The following is a 27,170-nucleotide window of genomic DNA, read 5'->3' on the forward strand; positions in this document are numbered from 1 at the left end:
AGTTTCACGCTTGATATTGTACTTGGGTTCAGTGTCACCAACTGCTCCATAAGCGGACCTCTTGTCCCCTACGCCTGGAGTGCGCCTTTACCTGCTCAATTGCCAATGTTGAACCGGAACAAAAATATCTAGCACAAACCTGATGTTTGTAATATCCCACATTTGCAGACCATCTATGCAAATCATTCATGATCTGAGCCGATTTGAGGATAAGAATATAGGCAACAAAGCCCACCAAAGGAATACTACCACAAAAAAGGAGAAACTGATAGGCCTTGAGAAATGTGTAACACAGCAGTAGTAACTCCACAGGTAAGTTTAATGGTTTTAGGAATTACTTGTGTTTTCAATTTAACTTTTGGATGGGCATCCTAGCCTCAGCGAGAAACAAAAATGGATACTGAAAACAGTTTGAAGAAATGTTTTGAGTAATTCCATTGACTGGTTTGGTTTTGCGTGTATAGCAATAACCAAGTTTGCTGTTTACCAGTTTCCTGCTTACGGAGACATATTTCATGGAGTCCCCATTGCGGTTAAGTGATTTGCTGCTCCATTTATATAAACTAAATGGTACAATTTTAAAGAGGGTGTAGGAACAGAGACCGGGGGTTTTACATACAAAGATCTTTGAAGGTGGCAGGAAAAAAAAAGCATATGGAGTCCTAGGCATTATAGAGGAAGACAGTATAAGTCCAATGACTTCATGTCATGCTAAACTTTTATAAATCACTGGGGAGGCCGGACACCACACTATGTTTTGTATGTAGTAACTCGATAGATTGAATACTGTAAACTAACACAGGTACAAACCTGGCTCTGCTTTATTAGGGCCCAAAGTGATTACATTACATGATGGCTTGCCTTTTATACCTGGGCCACACACACACGTGTACAGCCCAATGACCTCAGACAGTGGCGCCACCTGGTGGCTAGAAACCCCAAGCAGACATACATGACACTTTAGGAAAGATGTCAACGCCTGGGAGAGGGTGCAGAACTGTATTGAATGATACCAGTGATGAGAGACTTCAGTTGTATGGAGAGACTAGAGAAGCAGGGATTATTCTCCTTAGAGCAGAGAAGTTTAAGGGGAGATTTAACAGATGAAGGGTTGAGAGAGTACACATGGAGATACATTTTCCAATGGTAGAAGGAACAGTAATCAGAAGACACATATTTAAGGTAATTGACAAAAGAGCCAGGAGATGATAATTTTTAATTTTAAATGCAGTTAGTTATGATCTGGAATAGACTACCTGAAAAGGGTGAAGGAAACAGATTCAATAGTAACTTTCAAAAGGGAACTGGATAAATATTTGAAGGAGAGAAAATTGCAGGGCTATGGGGAGTAGGGAAGTGGGGATAATTGGATAGCAGGCACGGCGGGCAAAATATCCCCCTTCGGTTCTATGATTTGTGTATATGTTACAACTTGTGTGAGGAACACTTTAGCTGTTTGATGCCTGCACACTAACTGCAAAACTTTAATATGAAGGCTGTTTTTTCAGACATTCACCACATGTTTCCACATCAAAACCAGGAGGTTCCACAACCAAGGAAGTTGTCCAGTGGTGACCGAAAGCTTGATGAATGCCTGTAATTACAAGAGAACATATAAAAATTCTTTGCATATAGATAAGGATGGCTTGATACAAGTGGGTAATAAACGACTCAGATTGCCAGCAAAGAAGGCAAAGGTTGATTTTAGCACAAGGAGCACACTTTTCTGGTTCTAAAGCCGACACAGGAGCTGGGTCACCTTTAGTAACTAACATAACTAAGCAGGAGGTCATCAGCTGCAAGGTTGAGAAAGTGCTTGAAAGTAAAAGCACAACGTGGAGAAGGCAGGTCGTGGATTAGCACACTGCCCTCTGGGACTTGGGCTCAAATCCAGCACATGCGGACGGGGCAAAAGTTTAGACTCTCTCTAATGGCTGTAAGGGTAAATATGTGAAATGAGTTTGGGCGCTGTTTATCCAATCTTTGATTAATGTCGGTGTCATAGAATCATAGAAATTTACAGCACGGAAGGAGGCCATTTTGGCCGATCATAACAACGTTGGCCAACAAAAAGCTACCCAGCCTAATCCCACTTTTCAGCTCTCAGTCCGTAGCCCTGTAGGTTACGGCACTTCAAGTGCACATCCAAGTATTTTTAAAATATGGTGAGGGTTTTTGCCTCTACCACTTTTTCGGGCAGTGAGTTCCAGACCCCCAGCACCCTGTGGGTGAAGAAACACCCCCTCAAATCCCCTCTAAAGCTCCTACCAATTACTTTAAAGTTATGGCCCCCTGGATGTTGACCCCTCTACTAAGGGAAATAGTTCCTGCCTAACCACTCTATCCAGGCCCCTCATAATTTTATTGAGCCTCTCAGTAAAGGTCTCCCCTCAACTTCCTCTGTTCCAAAGAAAATGAACCCAGCCTATCCGATCTTTCCTCATAGCTAAAATTCTCCAGTCCAGGCAACATCCTTGTAAATCTCCTGTGTGCCCTCTCTAGTGCAATCACATCTTTCCCGTAACGTGGTGACCCGAATTACTTGCAGTACTCTGTTGTGGCCTAACTAGCGTTTTATACAGTTCAAACATAACCTCCTTGCTTTTGTATTCTATGCCTCGGCTAATAAAGGCAAGTATTTCATATGCCGCCTTAACCACCTTATCTACCTGTCCTGCTACCTTCAGGGATCTGTGGACATGCACTCCAAGGTCCCTTTGTTCCTCTACACTTCAGTGTCCTACCATTTAATGTGTATTCCCTTGCCTTGTTACCTCACCCTTCTTCATATTGAATTCCATTTGCCACTGTTCTGCCATCTGACCAGTTGATTGATAATGAAGAAGAAAGCTGTTGATTACAGGAAGATATCAACCACACAGCCTATTTTAAGTATCATCTGCAAACTTCTTAATCATACCCCCTACATTCAAGTCTAAATCACTGATGTATACCACAAAAAGGGAGCCAGTACTGAGCCCTGTGGAACCCCACTGGAAACATCCTTCCAGACACAAATGCACCCATCAACCATTATCCTTTGCTTCTTGCCTGAGCCAATTTTGGATCCAACTTGCCACTTTGCTTTGGATCCCATGCGCTTTTATTTCTGTGACCAGTCTGCCATGTGGTATCTCAAAAGCTTTGCTAAAATCCATATACTCTACATCAAACACACTACTCTCATTGACCCTCCTTGTTACCTCCTTAAAAAATTAAATCAAGTTAGTCAGGCACAACCTTCCTTTAACAAACCTATGCTGACTGTCCTTGATTAATCCATGTCTTTCTAAATGAAGATTTATCCTGTCCCTCAGAATTTTTTCCCAATAATTTTCCCACCACCGAGGTTAGGCTGACTGGCCTGCAATTACTCGGTCTATCCCTTTCTCTCTTTTTAAACAAAGGTCCAATACAAGCAGTCCTGCAGTACCACACCTGCAGCTAGAGGACTGGAAAATGATGGTCGGAGGCTCTGCTATTTCCTCTTTTGCTTCTCTTTAGCCTGGAATACATTTCATCTGGGTCTGGGGATTTATCCATTTTCAAAACTGCTAAGCCCCTTAATACTTCCTCTCTAACTATGTTAATTTCAATATTTCACACTTCTCTTCCCCAATTGCAATGTCTGCATCACTCCTCTCTTTTGTGAAAACAGACGCAAAGTATCCATAAGAACATAAATAGCAGCAGGAGTAGGCCATTTGCCCCCTTGAGCCTGCTCCGCCATTTAATAAAATCATGGCTGATCTGATCATGGATTCAGCTCCACTTCCCTGCCTGCTCCCCATAACACTTTATTCCCTTATTGCTCAAAAATCGGTCTATCTCCACCTTAAAGATATTCAACGACCCAGCCTCCACAGCTCTCTGGGGCAGAGAATTCCATAAATTTACAACCCCGAGAAGAAATTCCTCCTCATCTCAGTTTTAAATGGGCGACCCCTTATTCTGAGACTATGTCCCCTAGTTTTAGTTTCCCCTATGAGTGGAAATATCCTCCCTGCATCCACCTGTCGAGCCCCTTCATTATTTTATATGTCTCAATAAGATCACCTCTCATTCTTCTGAACTCCAATGAGGAGGAACAGCCTACCTTCATAAGTCAAGTCCCTCATCTCCGGAATTAACTGAGTGAACCTTCTCTGAACATCCTCCAATGCAAGTATATCCCCCCTTAAATACAGACACCAAAATTACATGCAGTACTCTAGGTGTGGCCTCACGAATATCCTGTACAGTTGTAGGACTTCTCTGCTTTTATACTCTAGCCCCCTTGCAAGGCCAACATTCTATTTGCCTTCCTGATTACCTGATACTAATTTTGTGTTTCATGCACAAGGACCCCTAGGTCCCTCTGTACTGTAGCACGTTGCAACTTTTCTCCATTTAAATTATAATTTGCTTTTCTATTTTTTCTGCCTAAATGGATAACCTCACATTTTCCCACATTATACTCCATCTGCCAAATTTTTGACCGCTCACTTAGCCTGCCTATATCCCTTTGCAGATTGTTTGTGTTGAACTCCACAAGACTGAGTACTGTGAGCTAAAACTGATGTGACCTTAGTCTCTTTAATACACCAGAGTGTCTAAGAAGCATGGCAGACAACCTTTTATATTCCCTTGCACGAGGTGTGCAGGTGACCCTTGGACCTCCAACAGTTGCGCCCTCTGGTGGCAAGTCTTACACAGTTACAATGTTTACATACATAACAGTTTGTGTCCTCCTCACAATTTGCTTTCCTATCCATCTTTGTATCAGCAAACTTGGCTACATTACACTTCATCCAAGTCATTAATATAGATTGTAAATAGTTGAGGACCCAGTACCGATCCCTGCGGCACCCCACTAGTTACTGTTTGCCAAATGGAAAATGATCCATTTATCCTGACTCTCTATTGTCTGTTAGCTAGCCAATCCTCTATCCATGCTAATATATTACCCCCAACCCAGTGAACTTTTATCTTGTGCTGTAACTTTTTATATGGCACCTCATCGAATGATTTCTGGAAATCTAAATACACCACATCCACTGGTTCCCTTATCCACTCTGCTCATTACATCCTTAAAGAATTCCAGCAAATTTGTCAAACATGATTTCCCCTTCATGAAACCATGCTGACACTGCTTGATTGAATTATGCTTTTCCAAAAGTCCCACTACTGCTTCCTTAATAATGGACTCCAGCATTTTCCCAACTGGTCTACAGTTTCCTGCTTTTTGTCTGTCTCCTTTATTAAATAGGGGCGTTACATTTGCGGTTTTCCAATCCGCTGGGACAGCCCTTGAATCCAGGGAATTATGGTAGATTGCAACCAATGCATCCACTATCTCTGAAGCCACTTCTTTTAAGACCCTAGGATGTAAGCCATCAGGTCCAGGGGACTTGCCCACCTTTAGTCCCATTATTATTACTTCTTTAGTGATGGTATTAAGTTCCTCCCTCCATATAGCCCCTTGATTATCCGCTATTGGGATGTTTTTAGTGTCTTCTAGCGTGAAGACTGATACAAAATATTTGTTCAACGTCTCTGCCATTTCCCTGTTCCCCATTATTAATATCCCAGTCTCATCCTCTAGAGGACCAACATTTAATTTAGCCACTTTTCCTTTTTATGTACCTGTAGAAACTCTTAGTTTTTATATTTCATGCTAGTTTACTTTCATAATCTATTTTCCCTCTCCATTATTTTTTTAGTCATTCTTTGCTGGCTTTTAAAAGTTTCCTAATCCTCTGGCCTCCCACTAGTCTTGGCCACATTCTATGCCCTTGTTTTCAATTTGATACCATCCCTTATTTCCTTAGTTAGCCACAGATGGTTATCCCTTCTCTTAGTCTTTCTTTCTCATTGGGATATATTTTTGTTGCAAGTTATGAAATATCTCCTTAAATGTCTGCTACTGCTCATCAACCATCCCATACTTTAACCTATATTCCCAGTCCACTTTAGCCAACTCTGCCTTCATACCTTTGCCGTCTCCTTTATTTAAGCTTAGGACACTGGTTTGAGATCCAACCTTCTCACCCTCCAACTGAATTTGAAATTCAACCATGTTATGGTCATTCATTCCTAGAGGATCCTTTACCAGGAGATAGTTTATTAATCTTGTCTCATTACACATTACCAGCTCCAAGATAGCCTGCTCCCTGGTTGGTTCCGCAACGTACTGCTCAAGGAAACTATCCCAGATACACTCTATGAACTTTTCCTCAAGACTGTCCAGGCCAATTTGCTTTGTCCAATCAATATGAAGGCAAAAATCACCCATGATTATTGCCGTTCTTTTTTACAAGCCTTCATTATTTCTTGATTTATACTCCGTCCAACAGTAGCTACTGTTAGGGGGCCTATAGACTACGCCCACCAGTGACTTTTTCCCCTTATTATTCCTCATCTCCACCCAAACTGATTAATCATTAAGAACCATACCCACGTGTCAGCCATGGCTCAACGGGTAGCACTCTCTCCTGAGTCAGAAGGACGCGAGTTCAAGCCCCACTCTAGAGACTGGAGCACAAAGTTTAGGCTGACACTTCGGTGCAATATGGGGATGCTCCATTGTCGGAGGTTTTTCAGATGAGGCACTCTGTTGAATTTGGGATAAAGGCATCATGTAGAGATTTACTTTCCAGCTCATTGCGCTAGAAATGGCCTGGAGGATTCTGATGCCAACATTTGCTTCCTGAAAGAGATGTTGAGCAATTTCCCAGAATTTTTCACAGGCTTTTTCCCCCTCGGAGTGTATGGTACAACAACTGGGGACGATGGTACATAAAGTTGCAGTCTAAAATACGGTGAGCATTGATAGGCCTGCTGGTCATCTCACCAATATGTTCAAAGTGTTCCATACCCCAACACCCACGTCTGTCACTTTAATTAAACACAAAAATGAGGAAGTTACATAGGGAGCGTCATGCCTGCCAGTGGAACCTTTATTCAACATACATATGACTTCTCCCAAGCTACTGCTAAGTATTATTCCAGAAGCTGTGTTGGACAGCACAAGATCAAAAAACAGTTTGGTCAGGGACTTTACAATTCCAGGTTTGGTTTCATTTTTCCAAGGTGACCAGATTAACAGGAGAAAAGCTGAGCAGTGTTCAGATATACAGTATCTCCTGTAGGGTTATCATGTGGGCCAACTGAACCAGCATGACCAGTTGGGAAGATGAAACTTGATCACAGCCAATGCCATATGTTGATTGCATTTTGACCATACAATTAACAAGCTTGACGTGAGGCCACACATTCGAAGCTACCCTCTTCTACACATGCAGGAGTAGACTCCCTTCATAAGCCTTTAAGGCTGTGTCAATAAACTCCTGTAACAAGCAACTGCACCACACACAGACCCTGCCCTTTCATACCAAAGGATGCCTGGGTCTGTTTTCAGGTCCTATTGTCAAATTCAACTATTCTGGACAGCAATCTGGAAGGTTACAATGACCAGTACCAGCCTAGTTCTCTCCCCAGCCCCATGACTATTGACCAGAGAGCAACTGTCCACACCATCTCATTGTTATCAAGGAAGTCTTCCCCTCCCTCCCCTTTATGGGGAGAGCACAACCCTACCACATCCCCACAAAAGGTATGCAAGACTGATGGATATGCCAATCAGAACGAGTGAGCTGTATCCTTCAGCTAAAATGCAGAGCTATCTGTATCCATGTGCAGACCTGACTGCAGAGGGGAAAAATGATCAAACTCTTGTTGCACTATATGCATTGTCTCATCACTCACTTGCTCACCTCAAGAATGTATGAAGATGTATGCAAGGAGCAGATAGGAGAACATACACAGCAATTAAAATAAAAGGCACATTAAGTTAGAAAACAAGATTTTATTTATTCATAGAGAATGTTTTACATTGAAGATGTATCTGTAACAATTTTAAAGTTATAAAATCATTCTAGCTTCCTCAATATAGAAATAATTGAAGAAAAAAATATGCCATGTTTAAATTTAGTAAAAATCTAGGTTTAGAGTTTAAGAGTAGTATCTAAAGCAGAAGCAGGTTTTTAAATGTATGTACAGTATCACTTTAAATTCCCTTACACAAACCAAGCTGGCAGCCTGATATTTGGTTATATTTCAGATAACCCAGTTAAGTTTGTGATTACTCCAAAGATGGTACATAGAGTACCTACAATATTCCAACACAAACAATCCTGGGGAATACTTTGAAGATCGTGCATTCATTCTCACCTCAATGTGCCGAGTTGCAGTTTGTTCCACAAATATACACTACGATATGGAATGTATTGACAGGTAACAGCCCCAGAAAGATGGCTGCAGGGACAGATAACAGGAGCTGCAGCTGATCAAAGTCACTCGTCTGCAACAAAATCCACTGGTCTGCCACTGTGACGCAAACTAAAATTAGACTGGCATTTCAGGAATACTGCGCAAGGCACTTTGGAAAAACCTCGCAGTATTTTGTGGTTTTGTGCGCGCAAGATACTAATCATCCAATGTCAAGAATGCATTCATCACACCAGTCGTCTCCCTCCCCTTTCCCAATGTAATTAGTCTGTTAAACTCACTAACCTGGTCTAATTACAAGAGATCAACCTTTCTCCCTTGCCTGATCCATTTTATCTACACATTCTCTGGCTCCAATGTTCTGCTGATGCTGCCCTGCAAATGGCTGCAAGAATTTGTTCTCAGTCTCTCAGGGAAGAGAGTAGCAGGATCAACCTGGCATTATCACAGGTGCACAACGCAAGCCCGTCCTGTATACCTGGGATGGCTTCACTTCATTGTAATTCCTCAGCAACTTGCATGAGTAACACACATTAACTTGCACCATTTCACCTGTACAACCTCTTCCAAGCACACAAAAAAAATGCCATAACTGATATAAACCCCTTGGATAGAGGATGCCTGCCAGGAATAGGGACAAGACAGTATTTAACGCAGCAGTCAGCTGGCCTCATCATTCATGTTTTGCTGAAGATTCTTTTGAAGCAAAGTATGCAGCTGTGGGCATGGCACAGAGCCCAAGCAGTAACAGTTTGCAGTGGGAGTGGAGATTTGGCAGCTCTGCAGTGTGCCTTATTTCTTTTTGAATATTTAAAATGAGAGATTAAACAGATGGGAGGCAAATATAACGATTCAATTTCTTTAAGATATTAAAATTAGATGAAATTGGCACAATATGTTTTTGTATTTGTAAAGCCAGAGTGTGATGCACACCTGACATGGTTCTCCAGACAAACAGCATGAATTTTTCACGCTCCATGGAGTGCAATTTTATCAAAAGCTATCACATTAATTGTATAAACCGAAAAACTTAGTTTTTGGGTACATAAAAAAGATCCAGTTTGATCAGCGAGCTGGGATGGCGTCGTGGGTCCCACATCTCGGCTGATCACTCGGAGTTGGGGCACAGTTTCAAGGATCAGCAAATAAAAATAACTGAATTTAACCACCTTCAAGCTCCTTTGAATAAGAAAACTTACTCAAACTATTAGCATCCATAGTGAAGTTCACCAACACAATACTATGTCCAAATGGAAGACAAGCCAACGACCATTCCAAACAGAAGCTTGCAGCATGCATTTCGAAAATCAACTGAACAAAATGAAGTCGAATCGCACAACTGATTGGACACAAAGCGGACAGCAGAAAGGCTGGGGTTGAAGGTGCAGGAGGGATACACTGCGGAGTTACATAAAGTACGATAGGCACGCGCGCCTAAAGTCAAAACAAATACAACAGTAAACGGAGTTTTACCAGATCTCATCATGGGTATAAAGAGTAATGTTATAGAACAACGTCAACGCCACGCAAATCTTCAAGTACAATACACAGCATCTGTATGGACTGAGACATTTTGGAAAAATGGGATTGTTTTAGATGTATAATACACAGCGCCAACTTTTTGTAATTTTGGCGGAAAATGCACGTAATACCAGAGAAAGAAAATTGTCATTTTAGAAATCAAGCACTGGGAATACGGCGAGATAACAGAAAATCACGTTTTATAAAGAGTTCTTCTATCACACGTTCGAGTCTAATGCTCAATGTATTGTGAGTTTATAGACACAACTTTAGCGATGACCCCACCTAATAAATGGCACATTAAGAGATTTAATGTTAATGTTAATGTAAGGAAAGGAACACTACTGGCAACAAAAAAATAAAAAGGGCTCGCCAATGGGAAAACTTCCCATTCAGAACTTAAACTTATTAAAACCCATACTTGAAATTAGTTTGGATGACTCTGCACTGTTTGACTTTTGCTCTGCTACAACCCTTCGAATATGATTTCAAACTTTTCTTTTTAAAAATGTGCATTATATTTGCTTACCATTCCCATTACATTCAGGAGTTTATCCTGTTCTTATCTAGCCACCAGTAGCATGTTTCCATTTCACTCTTATTTTGTGATTGACATTCTGACACGAGATTACTGATAAAAAATAAAGCAACAATATCAGTCACGAAGGGCCAACCCCATGACATCACATCTGTAGTAAACCTCCTAAAATTACTCAGTGGTGTCTCATCGGTTACGAGATTAAATGGATAGTTAAAGGCGGCTTTGTTTTATAGCAGCAACTTTCAATTGGATGGCAGCTTTGGTCGCTGTCCAGGGGCAGTAAAACTGGAAAATTCAATGAGCCACCCACCCCAGGCTCATTCTTCATTTCAAAACTCACAACCAACATTCATACAGCCCCCACACCACCAACCTCTCCAACTTGTACATTGCAGCGGCTTTTGGTTCAACGCCTTGTATGGAACACGATAAAACATCCAAGCAGTGTGGTCTGAAGGATAGCTACAGTACGAAGATGCCAGCTCTCTAGATTGGATGCATTCCATTAACAGAGGAAATAATTTCCATGTCAACATAGAATTTCATAAATAGCAGGCAAAGAATGCTTTTAAAAAAAAATAATAATAATTTTGTCCAAATTTCAATGCAGAAGTGAACAATCTCATCTTCTGGAGAAGACCCCCCTGATTTGGACAGTGTCGGCATCTAGCTTGCTGCTCCTTCAGTCTGCTAAACATCAGGAATAGTCCAGAACTCGAAGCACTCAGTTCTGACAAAAGGTCAGCGACCTGAAACATCGACTCTTTCTCTCTCCACAGATGCTGCCTGACCTGCTGAGTATTTCCAACATTTTCCGTTCTTTTTCCCAGTCAGGATTTGCCTTTTATTAGATTCCAGTTGAGGTTTTTTCAGACAAGGGTAGAGTTATGCTGCAAATTTAATGCAATCTCCTGTTATCCCACGCAATGTAAACGTAAATCTAACTGTGCATTCATGGTTTCTATTCCTAATCAAGCAGCTTCAGTGGCATTTATCTGGGGATCTCCAGTAACATACAAGTACAGTGCTTTTAAGGACTACCATTGCTACAATATTGCCCCAGGAAAAAGTATGCCTACAAGCAGGTAATGGTATTAATGCTAAGGGTACAACTGAGGACTTTCTGTAACTGGAAACAACATTTCAGTGGTTATAGTCTGCAGGTGGAAATCACCATTTGCCTCATTCTGCTCTTTGGCTAAGGCTACATCCATTTTCTCTGTTTAGTAAACAGTAGCATTCTAACTCAGGTGTCAGTCTGCCACTTGCAACAGGGGCTTAGAATGATGGACAAGTTATACAACAGGACTCTACACACTTTATAACCAGTTCTATAAACAGAATTATGCAGAACAGCAGCAAAAGGCCCAGTTGAAATTATTTTTTTTTGTGGACGGATTTAAGAGATACAGCAAATGTTAGTTTCGAGTCAGTAGGTGAAATCCTGGCCAAAAATTCATACGGACTGACAGCCGCTGCAATATATTGGCAGTCAAATGTCATTAATTACATATAGTGCATTGCATTTAAAATTCAGACACTCTCACTTCAGGAAACAAATTGGTCATTACTAAAGTAAATATATTATATTTAAATTTGCAGCTTCACTATAAATTACCACTACTACCTGGTGAGAAAGCTCCAGACACAGTAGACAGGTTTAGGAGCTGAATACTATCTGTGGGGAACATGGATGGGATGTTCTTCACCAGTAGCGTGAGGTCATTTACAACAGCCAGAATCCACACTCTGCAGCTGTAATCAGCTGACTTCTCCCAGGACCAGTCACCACCATTAATCATCTGGGACCTTCAGTGCTGATTTTGCCACTATTCAATAAAGGCTTATTGCAATTCCTCTCAGAAACAGGTCCTGGAGAAGTTACGATTGGCACCTTCTAACATTTCATCACTGAATAGTTAGCAGCAGCCCCAGTACAGCCACATTCAATATTTCATATATGGCCTTGAAACTGTCTCATAGCCCTGAGTAAATAGAAATATGTTTAAGTTATCTATACTTCATAAATGGCGCAACATAAGACAAAGTTTATCTGTGAAAACCTATATTTGAGTCATCAGCACTGACCTAAATCAGGTATGTCCCTCTACTGCACTGAAGCCAGCTGAGTTTAAAATCACAACCTTTCCTAAAAGTTCTGGATGTAAAGCGATTTGCAATAGTGTATTAACCAATATGATCTCATCAGCTCTCAAATGATGTTTTTCAGTACTTCACCCTGTTAAGAAATTAAAAGATCAAGAAAGAAAAATTTACACTTCATTTAAATGATATTCAGAATCAATGTGCAGCAAAATAATGTAGAGCCAGGAGAAATATTAAAAGAACAAACATGCACACATTCTGCACACAATTGGCAATTATGACCTTTAATTTTACAAAAATGTCAAATATGCCAACACTTCAAATTAACTTTTCATCTTTTGGGCTCTGTTTCTCTCCTGTCTGTTCAAGTGCCAAAATCAGTGCTTCATGTTTCAAAAAGCAATGCAGTTTTATAAATATCTCCTCTCTCCCAAACACCCCACCCACTCCAATTCCTGAGCAGTTCCAATAAAGATTTAGCCCAGTTTAGTTTGGAATAGAAGTTTTCCTCTATATTTTCAGGAGGACAGTGCTTCCATAAGAGAGAGAGAAGAATGAGTGCATGTGTAGCCTCTCAGATCAAACTATTTTGCAGTAAAACCCACAGCATGTGATACAGCTGCACACTGATCAGCATCTCTCATTCCCTTGATGACATTACCTTGTGTTTCAAACCTGTTGTGATACAGCTTGGAATCGGGCATGGTGTGTGCTCTTCCTTTCACCCCCCCACTACCAATTTCAAAATGCAATTTTCTCCCCCAGACATCTCCCCCATGAAGCACTTTGGGAGTTTTACTAGATTAAAATGGCAATTTAAATGAGAGTTGTTGCTGTTGTTCCGAATGGCGAGTACACCCTAAAGCTCACTGTTCTTGGTACAATGAGGCAGTGTGTCCCTGCAAGGCATGGTTTATAACACACGATCACGTCAACTTGCCGTCTCCAAAACAAGTAATTGTGAAGAACAGGGATAAGGGGAACAAGAGAAGTCATTAGGAGTGCAGGTAGTGTATCTATTTTAATTGCACTCAGCAATGTGTGGCAATACATTTGAACATAGGTCCCCTTTTAACAATGTGCAGCTTGCACATTTTGTTTTGCTCAAGTATTAATACTCCAATCACCTGCTGCAACAGAAGTCACTATTTGGAGGCATTAAAATGGAATGTTTTTCAAATTCAGTTCAGTCGAACTCAAGTTACTTCTTTCCTGTGGTGTTCACTCTCCATCCCACGATTCAGTGTCACTCTATTGTACAGATCCTGGAATTCGAGGCTTGCCTCCTTTTGGCTGTATTTCTGGTACTTGCTGGCCGAGGCCAATGTCCCATTGACTGCGCATGAAACTTTCCCCTCCCTAATTTATAAACATTATTCCATTAAATAAAATATCAGCGGGCAGGAGATACAGTTTCATAATTATGGTCACCAGAACTTTTTTCCTAGAAAATTTTAAACTGACTAGCAAAAATAAATAAATAAATCCATCTTTACATTGTGCTGATGCAGTATTTAACTTTGACAGCAGTTACAAATTTAACACTTGTATAATGGGCTAGCCCGGTACTGCAATGGGCACACAGCAAGCTAGTTCAAGCCCAAGGACTGGCTCAAGTTCTCAACCTTCGCTGCACGTCTCCGCTGAGTGAGTTTTCCCTAGTCGCAGCCAGCTGCCAGATCCAGGAGTAGTTGGAAATTGCTTTACGCACAGGACGACGCCGTGACAAACACTGAACTGGCGGGGCGGCACACGGCTACCTTTAGGACGTTTACAGTTGGTTCAGGAGCAGAAAGCCCTCCTGCCCTAGTCATGGCCACCAGATCAGACCTGTTGATTGCTCAGCCACACAGAGAGCAGGAACCTGACGGAGCGCAGAAAAATGAGGGGCGGACACGAGAGGAAGAGTGGCAGTGTCGCTGCACACCTAAATCCAGTCAGGATGTTTCAGAAACGTGAAGCTATGTCGAGGTACTCAGTCATGTTAATCAGATGTTTGTCACAGCCTGCATCAAGTGCTGACATTGCATCAACACTCTGGGGACATGTTTGAAGTTCAAGCTTTAGAAATTCCAGTGAGACCCACTATTTTTATATGTCAGTTAAAATGCACCAGCACTTGATTTAGCAAAAATGGTTATGTGCCTAGCATAGCTTTGTATTATATAGAAAATAAAATCTTGTTTACCCAAACCTACAAGCTCTTTCCCATCCTCCCCCAGAATTAACTGAACAGCTCTTTCTGCCATCCATTCACCAATTGGTCTCTACCCTAAACTGCTGAATGGACTCAGTTCTTTCTTTGGGATGGAGGTATGAGGTGTCCTGGCAATTCACCAGGCAAATCATATCCTTCGAGTTTTATCTTAATCAGGTGACAGGCCAGAGCAAATTCCTCGTCATCCAGCAATCCGTCACGGTCGTGGTCAGCCAGTTTCCAGATCTTGCCCAAGACAGTGTTTGGCAATTTAGACTTAACCATTTCTTTCTTGGCATTGTTCCCGCTGATTTTGCCATTAATTGGTGAGAGCATGTAGAAAATTTCATCGTACTTTGACTTTTCCCTTGCCACAATCCACTCACTCTCATCGATTCCTGCTCCAGCGCCCTCACCATACCCTTCATTAAAGGGCCCATTAGGGTTGCCGTCAAACGCCCCGCCCGTCACCGCCTGCGCTGGCTTGCTCGCCTCCTCCTGACGGATCAGGTTCATCAGTTGGGCGATGTGATTGGCCAACATTTCATCCACTGCCTCCAGCAACTTGGGTTTCAGAGCATGGAACTTGCTGAAGTCATAGGGCTGCAGCATTTCCTGCCAAAACAAAAAAGTTCAATATTAAATAGCAGCAAAAATCTAGTGGGACCTGGATACCAGCCCTTTCACACTCTGATTAGAAGCATAGAAATTTACAGTGCAGAAGGAGGCCATTTCGGCCCATGGTGTCAGTGCCGGCCGACAAAGAGCCACACGGCCCTCGGTCAGCAGCCCTGAAGATTACATATAAACCTATGAACAATGAAGGCAAGGTAAAGAGCATCCGGCCCAACCAGTCCGCCTCACACAACTGTGACACCCCTTGCACCGAAACATTCTACACTCTACCCCAACCGGAGCCATACAGAGCAGCCATGATCTAATTCCTAAGTTCCTGATACAAGAACATAAGATATAGGAGCAGGAATAGGCCACATGGCCCCTCGAGCTTGCTCCGCCATTTAATACGATCATGGCTGATCCGATCATGGACTCGAGTCCACTTCCCTGCCCGCTCCCCATAACACTGGGAGCGGGAGGAGTCAGGTCCAAATAAAAGGGCCCGAGAGTCGGAGGAGCCACAGCAGCCGGAGGAGCCAACTGGTGCAGGGACAAAAAGTTAAAAAAAATCAAAATCGAACTGTGACGTCACAGCCAAGTGGGTAAGTGATTGGCTGGTGGATTGGTGAGTATTTTTCTTTTTCTTTTCAGTAGGAAACCTTTGGGATTGTTGCAAGTAGGATCTGCCAGTAAATATATGTGATCTTTATTATATAAGGAGAGCTAGTTAATTAAATCGGCTATTTGCTGAGTGGCGGCTGGGTGTGTTGTGCTAAGGTTTAGAGTTTAGTTCCACTCGATAATTGAGAGTGCAACTAGAGGGATGGCAGGACAGCTCAGTCCCGTGGATTGCGCATCCTGTGGCATGTGGGAAGTCGCGGGTGCTTCGCGCAGCTGGGGCGACCACATGTGCAGGTGTCGCCGGCTGCACCAACTCGAGCTCCGTGTTTTGGAGCCTGAGCGGTGGCCAGGGTCACTACAGTGCATCCGCGAGACTGAGAGCTACGTGGATAGCACGTTTCTAGAGGCGGTCATCTCACAGCTTAAGAGTGTGCGGGCAAAGAGGGAGTGGGTGACCGCCAGACAGAAGAGGACGACTAGGCAGATAGTGCAGGAGTCCACTGAGGCCATCTTGCTTTCCAACCGGTACTCTGTTCTGACTACCGGTGAAGGCGATGGAGGCTCTGGGGAGTGCAGCCAGAGCCAAGTCCACGGCTTCACAGGTGGCTCAGTTGCACGGGGGGGGGGGGGGGGGAGAAAGAAGAATGGAAGAGCTATAGTGGTAGGGGATTCAATAGTCAGAGGAGCAGATAGGCGTTTCTGCAGCTGCAGACGTGACTCCAGGATGGTATGTTGCCTCCCTGGTGCCAGGGTCGAGGATGTCACTGAGCGGCTGCAGGGCATTCTGGGGGGGGGGGGGGGGGGGGAAAGAGGGTGAACAGCTAGAGGTCGTGGTCCACATTGATACCAATGACATAGGTAGAAAGAGGGATGAGGGCCTGCAGGCAGAGTTTAGGGAGCTAGGAGATTAAAAAGCAGGATCTCAAAAAAATAGTAATCTCCGGATTACTCCCAGTGCCACGAGCTAGAGTACAGAAATAGGAGGATAGAGCAGATAAATAACGTGGCTGGCGAGATGGTGCAGGCGGGAGGGCTTTAGTTTCCTGAGGCATTGGAACTGTTTCTGGGGGAGGTGGGACCTGTTCAAGCTGGACGGGTTGCACCTCAACAGCACCGGGACCAATATCCTCGCCGGGGGGGGGGGGGGGGGGGTTGCTAATGCTGTTGGGGAGGGTTTAAACTAGCTTGGCAGGGGGATGGGAACCTGAGAATAGATTCAGTAGGGAGGGGAGTAAAGCTTGAATTAGAAAGCAAAAATAAAGAAAGTGAGTTTGAAGGAGAGGGGAAACAAGCAGGAAAAAAGGGTAAACAAACTTAAAGGCACTTTGTCTAAATGCACGTAGTATTTGTAACAAAATAGATGAGTTGACGGCACAAATTGAGACAAATGGGTATGATCTGATAGCCATTACAGAGACCTGGTTGCAAGGTGACCAGGACTGGGAATTAAATATTCAGGGGTACTTGACAATCCGGAAGGACAGAGAGAAAGGAAAAGGAGGTGGGGTAGCTCTGTTGATAAAGGATAGAATCACTGCAATAGTGAGAAACGATATTGGCTCAAATGATAAGGATGTTGAAACAGTTTGGGTGGAGATAAGGAACAATAAGGGGAAAAAGTCACCGGTGGGTGTAGTCTATAGGCTCCCTAACAGTAGCAACTCTGTTGGTTGGAGTATAAACCAAGAAATAGTGGGGGCTTGTAAAAAGGGAACAGCAATAATCATGGGTGATTTTAACCTCCTTATTGAATGGACAAATCAAATTGGCCAGGAGGAGTTCATAGAGTGTGTAAGGGACAGGTTCTTTGAGCAGTATGTAACGGAACCAACCAGGGGGCAGGCTATCTTAGATCTGGTCCTGTGTAATGAGACAAGATTAATAAACAATCTCCTAGTAAAGGATCCCAGAGTGATCCTAGCATGATTGAACGTCAAAGTCAGATGCAGGATGAGAAAGTTGGAACTCTAACCAGCGTACTAAGCTTAAATAAAGGCGACTATGAAGGTATGAGGACAGAGTTGGGTAAAGTAGACTGGGAAAATAGATTAAAGTGTAGGACATAGAAACATAGAAATAGGTGCAGGAGTAGGCCATTTGGCCCTTCGAGCCTGCACCGCCATTCAATAAGATCATGGCTGATCATTCCCTCAGTACCCCTTTCCTGCTTTCTCTCCATACCCCTTGATCTCTTTAGCCGTAAGGGCCATATCGAACTCCCTCTTGAATATATCCAATGAACTGGCATCAACAACTCTCTACGGCAGGGAATTCCACAGGTTAACAACTCTCAGTGAAGAAGTTTCTCCTCATCTCAGTCCTAAATGGCCTACCCCTTATCCTAAGACCATGTCCCCTGGTTCTGGACTTCCCCAACATCGGGAACATTCTTCCCACATCTAACCTGTCCAGTCCTGTCAGAATCTTATACGTTTCTATGAGATCCCCTCATCCTTCTAAACTCCAGTGAATAAAGGCCCAGTTGATCCAGTCTCTCCTCATATGTCAGTCCAGCCATCCCTGGAATCAGTCTGATGAACCTTCGCTGCACTCCCTCAATAGTAAGAACATCCTTCCTCAGATTAGGACGGTTGATGAACAGTCGTGTACATTTAAGGAGATATTTCACAACTCTCAAGAAAAATATATTCCAATGAGGAGGAAAGGGCCGAAGAGAAAAGATAGCCATCCGTGGCTATCTTAAAAAAAAGACAGTATCCAATTAAAAACAAGTGGCCAAAACTAGTGGAAGGACAGAAGATTGGGAAGCTTTCAAAAGCCAGCAAAGAACGACTAAAAATATGATTAAGGGAAGAGAAAAGACTATGAAAGTAAACTAGCACAAAATATAAAAAGATAGCAAGAGTTTCTATAGGTATATAGGGGTCAAGTTTCGGGCCGCGCCGCTGGAAGGCAGTTTTTCGTGCCTAAAAGCGCGACAGAAAAATACTTCTTAATTCTCCGGCTCCTTGCTGGTCCCTGGGAGTTCAACGCGCGGAGCCAGAGAGTCGCGCCGATTCTGCAAGTGGAGGGGGGGGGGGGCCAAGTTGAATGAGACAACGTCATGCCGGCAGTAGCCCAGAAACATTGACACTCGGCCATTTTTAAAAGAACTTAAAGAAAAGTGATTTGTCTCGTGGACCTCTGGAAATGCTTGGGATTGAATTTTGATGATTTTTTTGTGTCTGAAGGAGTGCTTTTAGCAGCACTGTTGAATAAATCACCTGCTAAAATCAGTGAGTGCTGCTTTTCACTGCTAAACTTCCAGAACAGGTGCTGCAATGGTGCATGCAAATTAAGCACTGTGTGTTTTGAAAAATAAGTGTGTCAATTCAATACAGCAATGGAACAACGTCCACCAAGAACAAAGAATTTCTTGCATGAGGAAGTGGAGATATTAGTCAATGTCATTGAGCAGAGATGGCAGGAGCTAGATACTAGCGACAGAGGTCGCATAAAAGTGCCACCTAAAGAAATGAAGAAACACTGGAACCAAGTTGCAAAAGATTACGGCGTAGTGGTGCATACCATGAGACCTGGAAGCCAGTGTAAAAAGAAATGGCACGACCCTGGTCAAGTAGTTAGTGTAAGTAATATTTTCAATTTTTAATGTAATCGTAATTGTAATGTGACTATCTATGTCCCCCACCCTGCAGAAAGACGTATTCTGTAAAAAGTTATATTTTACTCTTTGCAGAAGAAATTGGCCCACAACAAAAGGGAAGCAACTCGAACAGGAGGAGGCACGCCCAATCTGCATCCACTGACACCCTTGGCACAGAGGGTAGCTGCTATGATGAGTCGTACATGGAGAAAAGCAAATCGGTACAGCACAAGCTGGGCCCGCACACGAGGAAGAGGGCAAGTCCTGAAAATGCATCGTGGCCCTTCAAATCAACCTGCTGCCTGGCCTATGTGTGAGAGTACTCATTCCACCCATCCTGCCCCCTCCCTTGCTGTTAAACATTTGACTGTTCTGATGTATTTTGCAGAACATGATGATGATGATGATGCTGTCAACCCTGAGGATCCTGAAGAGACAGAACAAGAACCAGTACAACCAGATGCGGACGATCCAGACTGGATGATGGCGGCGATGACTGAAATGTCAACAGGGGAGAGCTTCCAAATTAATGTTTATGAGCCCCCATTAAGGGGCATCAGAGTTTCAACCCCTGGCATAGGTTCTGGTTCCACCTTCCATGGTTTTGATTCCGATGTTGCGGGTCCCAGTGGTGCTGCTGGTGTAATGCAGCAGTTTACAGCCAGTGCACCACCATCCGAGCCTGCGCCTCCCACTCATAGGTTCTGGTTCTACCTTACATGGTTTTAATTCTGACAATGCGGGTCCCAAAGTTGCTGGTGATATCATGGAGCAGTTTACACCCATTCACCTACCACCCCAGCCCACGGCTCGCACTCGAGTGCTGTCGTCTGGATCACTGAGCGCCCCACTGTCCCAGCCCGCGCCTCCCAGTGTAGTGGTGCCACGAGGCAGAGGAGAAGGAGATTGGAGACATGCTCTCCTGAGATGCAGCATGCAGCAGATGTGGCTCAGGTTGTGGCATTGGGTTTGGAGACCAATGAGCTTGAGAATGTGCGAAAATGTATAGCAATAGAGACAGTGAAGTGAACAAAGGAATCATGGAAGAATAACCAAAAGAATGTCAGACTGCAAATGTTACAACATTGGCACAAATAGCAGACTTGCTCAAGGTCTTGGTTACTAATCACGCCAGTAAAATTGTAACAATAACAAGGGTGAAAAGCTCTTTGTGTAAAAACAGTTGCTATTACACAACCACTTGCCCGTACCTAATTGGGCAAGGAAGGCCAGGTGTCGGCTCATGAGTGGACAGAGGGAAGGAGGGATCACAAAAGGATAGGGTGAACTGAATGTCACTCAATTGTATTACGTACCGAAAGTGTATAACCGCTGCGCCCCTACATTGTAACGGGGCTTGTCAGAGGGAAGTGAGCGCACTCTGAGGGAAGAGCGTTCCTTTGTTCTGATAAGTCCCGGCCGGTGAAACAATTAATAAAGTCTGCTTTGTTATAAGCTGCTTCGGTGTTCGAGTCAGTGTATTTGCTGAACCAGATTGAGGGAAAAAGAATCCGTATTAACAAGCTTACCTGATCACTCATCGGTAGCGTCAGTGCAGAGGTGACGGTCCTGACGGGAGAAATAGCAGTAATGACACGGGAACTTAGGAGGGAATGTCCGCGGGAGTGCAATCGACGGCACAGGCCATCAGGGAGGGCATGCAAGTGGCGGCACAGGCCATCATAGAGGTAGCTTCTGAAATAAGGGCACACAGCCCCGCCAATCAAATGACACCCCTATGAAGAAATGAACATTCACCGAGATGTGGATGAGAGATGGTTGCAGCCTTTCTTTGCTGCTTTTGTTCTTGATGTAGCTGTAGTAGTGTTTTTCAAATTGAAATTGTTTTGTAAGTTTTGTAACTTTACAACAAGTGATCTTAGGGTTTTTAAGTGATCTTATAGTGTAAATGCTCTCTCATTTTGTATCTTATTTAATTTTGCACCTAAAAAGTGATCCTGAAGTTTAAGTGATCTTGAGAGTGTAAGATTTTTCAATTTGAAATTGTTTTCTAACTTTTGTAAATTTACAAGTTTAAGTGATCTTCAAGAGTCATATTAAAAAGTAAAGTTTGATACAAATATTTTGTTAGTGACGTTAACTTTTCAAAAAAATATTTTTTCATTAAAACTGATTCTACTTCCATTAACACAAGGTGGGAACAACTGCAAAGAATAAACAGCGTTGATTGAAGCGTTCACGGATGAGCTGCTGGCTCGAGCGCAGGGCTCGAGCAATCGTTAAAGGAGCACGATGGACGGCCCTCCTCCGACCTCGTGCTCTGGCATCAGTCACTTGCATGCTTTCCTGATCGGCGTCATCATCCACATCCTGCTCTTCTGTAATACTATCATGCACTGGACCCTCACGTGGGTCTTCTGGTTCCACTACCAGCTCCTGCTGCCTCATGATGGCTAAGTTATGGAGCATGCAGCACACAACAGTGAAGTGACCGACAATCTGAGGAGAGTATTGCAAGTGGCCTCTGGAATGGTCCAGGCATCGAAAACGCCGTTTCAATATGCCAATGGTCCTCTCGATGATGCTGCGCGTCGCAATGTGCGCCATGTTGTATTGACGGTCAGCTGCTGTCCATGCCACGTGTAGGGGCGTCATGAGCCAGGTGGTCAGGCCGTACCCTTTGTCTTCCAGTAGCCAGCTCTGCCCTTCTGGCTGCTGCTCAAACATGTCAGATATAAAACTGTCGCGTAGGATGAACGAATCATGGGTGCTGCCAGGGTATCTCGCATCGACTGACATGTGCTGCTCGTCATCGCACACGAGCTGCACATTGATGGAGTGTAAACCTTTTCTATTCCTGTACTGTTCGGAATCCTCCACAGGTGCTCGCAAGGCTATGTGGGTACAATCAATGCAGCCCTGTACCTTTGGGAAGCCGGCAATCCTGAAGCTCACAGCCCTCTCATGGATCGTTTGTGCGGTCATTGGGAAATTGATGAAGTCATTCCTCCGTGCATACAGTGCAGCCGTGACCTGGTAAACGCAGACATGTATGGCACATTGAGAGATGGCGCACACATCTCCAGTTGTAGCCTGAAACGACCCTGAGGCATAGAAGGCAAATGCAGCTGTTATCTTCACTTCAACAGACACGGCAGTTAGCGTTCCGCTTCTGTGCTGCAAATCTGCTCTCAGCATCTCAGATCTCAGTGACAACTTCTCTACGGAAACGCAACCTTTTGACACAATCAGCTTTGCTCATGTCCAGGTATGAGCACCTGGCTCGATATTGCCGACACGGGTAAGGTCTCCTGTCCATCAGCCTACGGGCTATGACATTCCTGGTGCGGTGAGCTCTAATCAATTCTCTTCTATGCAGTGAACTGCTGGCGAACCATTGCATAATCTGTGTTATTGACAATGCAGCACCCATTCTGCAAACTTAAGTTTCAAACTGGCTATCTGGCTGCCTCTCCCTGGCCAAATGGCTTCAGTCTCCCTCGCAGCTCGAAGGCTGCTTGCTTGCTGTGTCTTCGGCTGCCGTCAGCCACTGACGCCACCCGTCTCCAACATGGAAGGCCTGCCTGAAGCACCGCAGCTCGAATGCCGCTTGCTGCCGTTTTTGGGCTGCCGTCAAGTCACTGATGCCGCCCCTGTCTCCAACATGGAAGGCCTGCCTGAAGCACCGTAGCTCGAAGGCTGCTGCTGCTTCACACAGGTAGGAATATTCAATATTTTGTCTTTGCTTTGTTTATAAGGATGGCTCTTTATTTGTATAAGACAGACTAGTGAATGCTTGTAGAATTTAATGACTTCCCTCCCCCCCGCCTGATTTGTAACCTACGCCTGATTTGTAAAGTGTAGGCAAGGTTTTTCTGAGCATACAAAAATCTACACTTACTCCATTCTAAGTTAGTTTGGAGTAAGTTTTCACTGCCTAAACTTTCAAAACAGGCGTAAGTGGCGGGGGGAAAAAAAAATCTGTTCCAACATGAAACAGTTCTAACTGACTAGAACTGGAGCAAACTAAATGCCGAGAATTGCAATTTCTAAGATATTCCATTCTAAACCAGTTGCTCCAAAAAAATAGAAGCGACTCAGGCCGAAACTTGATCCCATTAAAAAGGAAAAGAATGGCTAAAGTAAATGTTGGTCCCTTAGAGGACGTGACCAGGAAATTAGTAATGGGGAACATGGGGATGGCAGAAACTCTGAACAAATATTTTGTATCAGTCTTTACGGTAGAGGACACCAACAATATGTCGACAGTGGATAGTCTAGCGCTATAGGGGGGGGGGTGGGGGGGAGGAACTTAACACAACCACACTCACTAAGGAGGTGGTACTCAGTAAGATAATGGGACTAAAGGCAGATAAATGTCCTGGACCTGATGGCTTGCATCCTAGGGTCTTGAGAAGTAGCAGCAGGGATTTGGATGCATTGGTTGTAATTTACCAAAATTCCCTGGATTCTGGGGATGTTCCAGCAGATTGGAAAACTGCAAATGTAATGCCCCTATTTAAAAAAGGAGGCAGACAAAAAGCAGGAAACTATAGACCAACATCTGTTGGAGTCCATTATTAAAGAAGCAATAGGACATTTGGAAAAGCAAAATTCAGTCAGGCAGAGTCAGCATGGTTTTATGAAGGGGAAATCATGTTTGACAAATTTGCTGGAGTTCTTTGAGGATGTAACAAACAGGTTGGATAAAGGGGAACCAGTGGATGTGGTGTATTTGGACTTCCAGAAGGCATTTGACAAGGTGCCACATAAAAGGTTACTGCATAAGATAAAAGTTCATGAGGTTGGGGGTAATATATTAGCATGGATAGAGGATTAGCTAACAGAAAGCAGAGTCAGGATAAATGGGTCATTGTCTGGTTGGCAACCAGTAACTAGTGAGGTGCCACAGGGACACCAACTATTTACAATCTATATAAACAACTTGGAAGAAGGGACTGAATGTAACATAGCCAAGTTTGTTGACGATACAAAGATGGGAAGAAAAGCAAAGTGTGAGGAGGACACAAAAAAATCTGCAAAAGGACATACAGGCTAAGTGAGTGGGAAAAAATTTGGCAGATGGAGTATAATGTTGGAAAGTGTGAGGTCATGCACTTTGGCAGATAAAAAAATCAAAGAGCAAGTTATCATTTAAATGGAGAAAGATTGCAAAGTGCCACAGTACAGCAGGACCTGGTGATACTTGTGCATGAAACACAAAAGGATAGTATGCAGGTACAGCAAGTGATCAGGAAGGCCAATGGTATTTTGGCCTTTATTGCAAAGGGGATGGAGTATAAAAGCAGGGAAGTCTTGCTACAGCTATATAAGGTATTGGTGAGGCCACACCTGGAATACTATGTACAGTTTTGGTTTCAATGTTTACGAAAGGATATACTTGCTTTGGAGGCAGTTCAGAGAAGGTTCACTAGGTTGATTCCGGGGATGAGGGGGTTGACTTATGAGGAAAGACCGAGTAGGTTGGGCCTCTACTCATTGGAATTCAGAAGAATGAAAGATGATCTTATCGAAACGTGTATGATTGAGGGGGCTTGGACAAGGTGGATGCAGAGAGAATATTTCCACTGATGGGAGAGACTAGAACTAGAGGGCATGATCTTAGAATAAGGGGCCATCGATTTAAAACTGAAATGAGGAGAAATTTCTTCTCAGAGGATTGTAAATCTGTGGAATTCGCTGCCTTAGAGAGCTGTGGAAGCTGGGACATTGAATAAATTTAAGACAGAAATAGCCAGTTTCTTAAACGATACGGGGATAAGGGGTTATGGGGAGCGGGTGGGGAAGTGGAACTGAGTCCATGATCAGATCAGCCATGATCTTATTAAATGGCGGAGCAGGCTCGAGGGGCCGTATGGCCTACTCCTGCTCCTATTTCTTATGTTCTCTTATTGTTTAAGAAACTGTCTATTTCTGTCAAATTTATTCAATGACCCAGCTTCCACAACTCTCTGCGGCAGCGAATTCCAGAGATTTACAACCCTAAGAAATTTCTTCTCATTTCAGTTTTAAATGGGCGGCCCCTTATTCTAAGATCATGCCCTCTAGTTCTAGTCTCCCCCATCAGTGGAAACATCCTCTCTGCATCCACCTTGTCAAGCCCCCTCAATCTTATACGTGTCGATAAGGTCACCCCTCATTCTTCTGAATTCCAATGAGTAGAGGCCCAACCTATCCTCATAAGTTAACCCCCGCATCCCTGGAATCAACCTTGTGAACCTTCTCTGAACTGCCTCCAAAGCAAGTATATCCTTTCGTAAATATGGAAACCAAATCACTATTCAATAAAGCTCTGGATGCTTCTCATTATTACAGTCCTGTGAAAAGTCCACTCTGACTGGTGTTGGACTAGATACATTTAAGGGAAATTTAGATAAACACATGGAGAAAGGAGTAGAAGGTTATGCTGATTGGGTTAGATGTAGAAGGGTGAGTGAGAGGAGGCTCATGTGGAGCATGAACCAGTTGGCACGAATGGCCAGTTTGTGTGCTGTGCATCCTATGCAACCCCATCAAAGTTATAGCTATACTACAAGTACTGGTCTCAAAGTGATAAGTCCAGCACTGATTGCGAGTTTGCAGACCAGAGTTACACCATTACTCACATGTGACTCTCTACTCCGGGACAATGTATTAGTTCCTCCACAGAGTTACACCCACTGGCACCCAAACAATGATAGGAAAGAGCCAATGGGTTATCTGATCTAAAATGTACTTTAAAAAGTTTGCAGGCTTTCCAATTTACCTTTGGGAACATTGAAACAGACTGCAATTATGTAGTTTTTGCCATACATGGGACTGAAGGTCAAGATTATCGATCCAACTCCTGAGTTATACTCAACATTTTACCTTAATGTCCATCCAAAACTACATCCGGGCCAGAAAATTCATAGCATAACTGACTTATAACAAGTTTCTCCATCTCTGTTGCATCTGTTCTAACGATGCCATCATCCATACCAGTGCGATATGTCTCCCTTGTTCCTCAACAAAGCATTCCCCATCACTGGTTGACAGGGCCCTCGACCGTGCCCTGCCTATTTCCCGCACTTCTGCTCTCACCCCTTGCCCTCCCAGAGCCACGATAATGTTCCCCTTGTCTGAACCTTCCACCCCACCAGCCTCCACATTCTAAGGATCACCCTGCGCTATTTCCAGCGTGATCCCCCACCAAACATATCCTGCCCTCACCTTTCAGCATTCCGAAGGGACCATTTCCTTCACCACACTGTGGTCCACTCTTTAGTCACCTATAATATCCAGTAACCTTCCCATGGTAACTTCCCGTGCAAGCTCAGGAGATGCAACACTTTCCCTTTAACCTTCTCCCTTCTCACCATCCAGGACCACAACACTCCTTCCAGGTGAAACAGCAATTTACGCGTACTTCTTTCAATTTAGTATACTGTATTCACTGCTCATAATCTGGTCTCCTCTACATTAGGCGACAGCTTTGCGGAACACCTCCGTTCAGCCCGCAAGCATGACCTCCGCTTGCATGTCATTTTAATTCACCACCCCATTCCCACTCTGACCTCCTACACTGTTCCAATGAAGCTCAACGAAAGCTCGAGGAACAGCACCTCATCTTTTGATTAGACATTTTACAGCCTCCTGGACTCAACATAGAGTTCAGCTATTTCAGATCATAATCTCTGCCCCTACTTTTTCAGATGGCAGCTGATGATTCTACTATTGCCATTTACACCTCT

The 27,170-nt window shown here is 43.6% G+C and overlaps 1 protein-coding gene across 5 annotated transcripts in view; it reads right to left on the reverse strand.

The window, feature by feature from the left end:
- Positions 1 to 596: 596 nt before the first annotated feature.
- The window catches only part of LOC139263109 (EH domain-containing protein 1-like), a 119,388-nt gene continuing 92,814 nt past the window's right edge, over positions 597 to 27,170 (reverse strand). Inside the window, exons 6-8 of one of the 5 annotated variants that reach the window (XR_011593044.1) lie at positions 13,564 to 15,248; positions 12,419 to 12,569; positions 8,181 to 11,220 (exon numbers count right to left, since the gene is read on the reverse strand). Coding sequence is in view for 3 of the 5 variants with exons in the window: in XM_070878656.1 (XP_070734757.1) it covers positions 14,727 to 15,248 (522 nt within the window). In the remaining 2 variants the exon portion in view is untranslated. The other 4 variants (XR_011593043.1, XM_070878657.1, XM_070878658.1 and 1 more) reach the window with 4 other exon arrangements.

This window comes from Pristiophorus japonicus, chromosome 4, assembly GCF_044704955.1.
Source record: "Pristiophorus japonicus isolate sPriJap1 chromosome 4, sPriJap1.hap1, whole genome shotgun sequence".
NCBI lineage: Eukaryota > Metazoa > Chordata > Chondrichthyes > Pristiophoridae > Pristiophorus > Pristiophorus japonicus.